The sequence below is a fragment of the Salminus brasiliensis genome, chromosome 4, assembly GCF_030463535.1.
Source record: "Salminus brasiliensis chromosome 4, fSalBra1.hap2, whole genome shotgun sequence".
Classification (NCBI taxonomy): Eukaryota; Metazoa; Chordata; class Actinopteri; order Characiformes; family Bryconidae; genus Salminus; species Salminus brasiliensis.
Window position 1 is genome coordinate 44,405,726 of NC_132881.1, and position 6,045 is coordinate 44,411,770.

The window sequence follows — 6,045 nt, forward strand, 5'->3', positions numbered from 1 at the left end:
GCTCTGGGGCTGTTTCAGTCCCAGCGAAGGGTGATATTAATGCTACAGCATAAACATTTTGCATCAATGTAGCATACTTAATACGTAATTTGGGAAAGGCCCTTTCCGGTTCCACTGTGACTGTGACCCTATGCACAAAGCGAGGTCCATAAAGACATGATGTGATGAGTTTCTTGTGGAGGAACTCTAGTGGCCTGCACAGAGTCCTGACCTCAACCCCAATGAACACCTTTGGGATGAACCGGAGCGCAGATTGTGAGCCATGCCTTCTAATTCAACTGTGCCTGACCTTTCAAATGAAGAGGGGGGGGTACATTACTGCCCACAGTTTTGAGGGAGATGTCCAACAAGCTCATATGAATATGATGGTCAGTACTTTTGACCGTATAGTATATTTATTTTTAATCTGAAAGGATCAGGAAAGGATACAGAACCAGTTCCTTTCTGAAAGAGCCCAACCTTAAACTACAGGCTTATTATTTAGTTATTAATCCAAAGAATTTTAATCTTATTCAGTAACAACAAACTGTTTAATAACTACTATGAACCTGATTTGTGAGTAACACCAATCAGCCATAACATTAAAACCACCTGCCCCTCTCAAGCCGTCAAAACAACTGTCGAGATATGGACTCCAGCAAACCTCTGAAGGCGTCCTGTGGTATCTCCCACCAAGACGTTAGCGGCAGACCCTTTAAGGCCTGTAAGTTGTGAGGTGGAGCCCTACCTGACCTGCCTGATTTCGGAGATGCTCTGGCCCAGTCGTCTAGCCATCACCTTCGAGAACTGACTGTTCACGTCCTGCCTGATATTGTATATCCTAACCCTTGAATGCCCTGTGCTTATTTAGTTTACATCAGGAGACGTATATATGAGAGAAATATATATGTCTCCACTGATCGGCTGCATCTGGGGTCAGTAATAAATCCTAAAACTAGTTAATAATTAGCATTTAATGCACAATTAGGAATTTACAATGGTCAACTGGTCAGAAAAGTCAGCTGTGTGTCCATGTTTTCCTCCTGAAACACACCATGCAACACAAGCTGACAAATAAAAGGAGCAAAAAAGTGTTTACATGCATCTGCCATGGAGGGCAAGCTGTTACCTGCTTGACTGCTGGGCTTGGCCCTTCCCTTGGGGGTGGTGGGCAGCAGAAGGTCCAGAGTCTGGGTGGGCGTGGGAGCCTTCTGGTTCCTGTCCAGCAGGGGCTTGACGTCCTCGGATGCAGCCAGCCCCAGCGGCGGTGGTGGAGGCTCCTTTTTGTCGGCAAGCAGATTCCCAGCTGCCCGTGCCGCCACTTCTTTTAGTAGGGCGGCGGACGAGGTCATAGAGACGAGCGACAGAAAGGAGGCGGCCGAGGGCTGGTGGTCCGGGGCTGCGGCCTGCTGCTGCTGCTGCTGCTGCTGCTGCTGTTGCTGCTGCTGCTGCTGCTGCTGCTGCTGGCTGCGCTCTGACACTTTCTTGGACAAGGCGGCTAGTGTGGAACTGGCCGACTGGGAGGAGAAGGGTGATGCGAAGGCGTCGAAGCGCATGGCATCATCTTGCCGACTGCCCAGGGCAGGAACAGAGCTGACCGAAGAGGACGAGGAGGAGGACGAGGACGAAGAGGCAGAAGTGGACGAGGCCACGGCACTTTTGTCCTGGAGGACAGCGTTAGCGGCCGCTTTTAGCTTCTGGATGGCCGAGTCAGGCGACAGGCTGCTGCTGCTGGCTGCAGGAGGCCATTTGTCTGCCATTTGTCCGATCCAAACGAACCCAGTGCTGCCTGAACCGGCAGCCTCGGTAGGTCCAAACGGGTCACTGGGCTCTTGTTTAACCGTTGCCACAGATGCCGGCGAAGAAGTGGTGGAGTTGCCACTGTTGTTGTTGCTGCTAGCTAATCTGCGAGCTAGTGCGCTGAGTTGCTGAGCATGGTGGGATGATGGAGACAAAGCAAGGCCCATGGGCGGAGACTCTGTTCCCCGGCCTGCCCCTCGCACACCTACCAGGTCCCCTCCTTCTAGCTTTATTGATCCCGCCTCCAGCAGCCTCCGCAGGTTGCTGCTGAGGGGTTTCCCCAGGTTTCCCTGGGCCGAGTCGCCATAGAGCGAAGAGACCACTGACGACAGCGTGTCCTGGGCCGTCAGTAGCCGGGCGTCCAGCCCCAGCATTTCCAGGGAGGCCCGTCGCTGCACGGGTGTGGGACAGCCAACTGGGCCCTCGGCCGGGGTATCGGGCTCAGTCCGCGTTGTACCGTCCTGTGGAGACACCCGTGGCTCATCCTGGACATCCCCGTAGGACGACTCAGACGGGCTGTCGCTGGCATTTCCGAACCAGCCGTCTTCCTCCCCCGAGCCGCCCGCCGCTGCCCCCTCCTCCACCGGGTCCACATCTGCAACGACAGCACAAACAGCATGAATTTACAAACACACCTGAAACATCTTCTCTGAAAGAGAATAGGTGAATGAGGTCTACTACTCAATACTGAAAAAGACAAGCCCAGCACAGGTGTCCACAGCTTCATCATGTCCTTGAAGTTGACCCATTTTTACATTACTTTACGTGGATGGTCCATTATAGAGGTCTCGTAGATGCTCACCTGACATTCAACCGAATATCTTATAAATGCAGCTGAGTAAACTGACTGCCTATTAACCCTTAACATTACCCTTAAATTAACCCCAAATCCAAACCCTAACCTTAACCTAAGAGGGTTTCTCTCCAAATGCTCTCTGAATGACTTCGTTTACATCTCAACCATGAGATTCCCAAAGGGAATTGCCCTTTAAATACACAGAGAACAAATAAAACACACACACGTTCTTTAGAGACACCTATTTGACCCTTTTTCTGGATGAAACCTTCTTCCCAAGGCCAAAATGAACTTCATAAAAGATCATAACAAATGGTCCAATGCAATAAAGGCATGAAAAGATGGCCAAAGCCATGGACAACACAATAACAGCAGAGTTCTCACTCTGTAACACTGGACAATACAGTCAGAAAAACCCCATAAACAACACTGCCACATCAGAAACTACCATGAAACTAACAGACTAATGTAAACTGAGGTACCCCAGAGGGAAAGGAAGGAACCCAAGAGTGGACCTGTTCTGTTTATGTGGTAAACGCCTGATTTTTACTTACATATTTTCCATTAAACGCTCAAAAGAAGCTCAAAGAAGACAAAACGCAGTGCTGTGTTTCCTTGGAGGCACCGATTTGACCTTTTCTGGATTAGACTTTCTTCCCAAGGCCAAAATAAACGTTATATAAGATCATAACAAATGGTCGAATGTAGTACTGGCATGAAAAGATGACCATTGCTAGCGGAACAAGCACTGAGTGCAGCGTGGACAACACAATTACAGCAGGACCCAACGTTTTCCCAAAGTGAAATGTGCAGTGGGAGTGAGCTCTTACTCTACTAACTGTAGAGAATACACAATACTGTCCACTTTATCACTTCATGAAATCTTATGACACGTCTTAAGTGTATTTTATCGACTCGACTACTTCATCAAGATCTACTCTGACGCTGAAAGACTAATTACATTTACATTAAAGGCCTTTAGCAGACACTCTTCTCCAGAGAAGTGCTTCACTGCTCACTTAGAAAATACTATAGTCTAGGATCCAAAAGATCCCTCTAAGCTTAGATACTACTAAATACAGAAGTCAGTATGGAGACTATAATACTCCACACTTCACTACACTTCACCCAGGTACTCCTGAAAGAGCTGGGTCTTCAGTCGGTGTTTGAGGACAGCGAATGACTCTATAACTATTAACTATCTACACCATGATTATTATATTATAATTATGATCAGAGCAGATCAACAGTTTAGATGGTTTGGTAACTTTTATCAATAATTAATAAACAGTTCTGATCAGAGGAGGACGGGTCGGGTCCCCCTTGTGAGTCTTGATTCCTCCCAAGGTTTCTTCCTCCAGCTCTGAGGGAGTTTTTCCTTGCCACTGTCGCCGTTGGGGTCTGCTCACTGGGGGTCTTTAATCCTTCATGTCTTCTTACGTTATTTCTTTTTTGTCTCTGTCTTTTATTAATTACTAATCGGGTTTCTCTCCAAATGCTCTCTGAATGACTTTGTTTACATCTCAACCACTGAATATGCAGAAATTTCTCTTATTGGAATTGCCCTTTAAATACACAGAGAACAAATTAAACACACACACATTCAGAACTAACTCTCTTTTTACCTTCTCTGAGTAAATGGCCACCCAGCCCGACCTGCTGGAAGATTGCCCGCTGATGTCCCCTCTATCTGTGTCAGACCAGCTGCCACCTACCAGTCCGACCATCAGGCCCCCCACCCACCACCACCCTTAGCAGACCAGCGGCACACCCTCCTACCACTGCTACCTGTCTAATGACCATGTTCAAACCTAAATGGCTTCTTAACTATCTGCCACTATTAATAATATCACCACTATTAACTATCTGCTGTATCTGGTTTGGTCATTTTTATAATTTTATTAATGTTTAAATAGTTCTGATCAGAGGAGGACGGGTCGGGTCCCACTTGTGAGTCTTGATTCCTCCCAAGGTTTCTTCCTCCAGCTCTGAGGGAGTTTTCCTTGCCACTGTCGCCGTTGGGGCTCACTGGGGGTCTTGGATCCTTCATGTCTTACATTATTTCTTTTTTGTCTCTGTCTTTTACTAATTATGAATTATGTAAAGCTGCTTTGTGACGACAATAGTTGTACAAAGTTATACAAATAAATTTGACCTGACTTGACCTGACATTCTTTAGAGACGCCTATTTGACCCTTTTTTCTAGATTTAACTTTCTTCCCAAGGCCAAAATGAACTTCATAGAAGATCATAACAAATGGTTCGTTCGGACACTCAGGGGAAGCTCGTTCCACCACTTCGATACCTGGACAGGAAAAAAGTCTAGGCAAGTAAAGAGCGGATGTGTTCAGTCTGGGCGGCTATTAACTGATTTTTACTTAAATATTTCATTAAATTCATCAAATCAATTCAAAGAAGAACCAAAAAGACAAAATACAGCATTTTTTTTTTTTTTGTTCCTTAGAGGCAGTTATGTGACCTTTCCGGCTGACACCCTCTCTCTCTCTCTCTCACCGAGGCCAAAAGCGAACACTAAGAAAAAGGCAGCCGACAAACAATAGCACGGGTCCTGCTGAAAAATCGGAGGTTTCCCTTCACAGCCGCGGCATTCGCAATGAGAATAACTCGCTTCTCATTCGCTTTTTTTTTTTTTAACCATTTTTTTTTTCTTCCCAGGGTCTAAAGGAGCCTAGTAAAAGGGTTACCATGGCGACGGGCCCTTCAGGGAGGCTAGACAGCAAAGATTAGGGTAATGGAGGTTACAGAACCGAATTAATATTCATGAGGCTGCGGATACCACCAGGGAGCCAATAAGGATAGGGTTAAGGTCACCAAGGGTCATTAATATACACTTCATGTATCAATATTCATAAGCAAAACATTACAGCTTGCCAGACAAGGGCGAACAAAGGAAGTGAATATTCCTGATACATATTAACAAACCCTCCGCAAGAACATGTCAAGAAAACACAACAGCGAGAGAGAGGCCTGGACGTGAAAGATGTCAAAACTTATCAGCGAGTTTTTTTTTTTCGTATTTTTTCGAAATTATTCAATACTACCTCTTACTGTTTTTTCTGTCAGTAAGGTTAACTTAACCAATTTCAGACGCTATCACCTCTGCAGGGGGAGGGAGATAATAAGACGTTGTGGCAGGAGAAAAGGGCACCGGACCTCTGACACGGGAATATGATCTGTAAGAGAAAAAAAATAATAATTCATTTGAGCGCTCTCTCATTCGCTCTCGCCTGTGCGCATCACGGCCTGCCTCACCTCGGCGACCCCGACATAAGCCTAGTGAGTTCCTCTCTGTTTACAGGAGAACGGCAAGGCCGTTGCCAGGCAACGCCGCCCCGGCGACCCACCGGGATCATTACAGTCAACACACATCTGGCCAGCGCCACTGACTGGGGGCGGTTTGTGGGGGGCTGCCGCGGCCTCGGCCCAGTCGCACGTCCGAATACTGCCAG

The 6,045-nt window shown here is 47.0% G+C and overlaps 1 protein-coding gene across 6 annotated transcripts in view; it reads right to left on the reverse strand.

Annotated features, from left to right (window-relative positions):
* The window catches only part of znf827 (zinc finger protein 827), a 137,992-nt gene that overhangs the window by 98,236 nt on the left and 33,711 nt on the right, over positions 1–6,045 (reverse strand). For all 6 annotated transcript variants that reach the window (XM_072678547.1, XM_072678546.1, XM_072678548.1 and 3 more), the window contains exon 2: positions 1,109–2,374. In XM_072678547.1, coding sequence (XP_072534648.1) covers positions 1,109–2,374 — 1,266 coding nt within the window. The remainder of the gene's footprint in view (positions 1–1,108; positions 2,375–6,045) is intronic.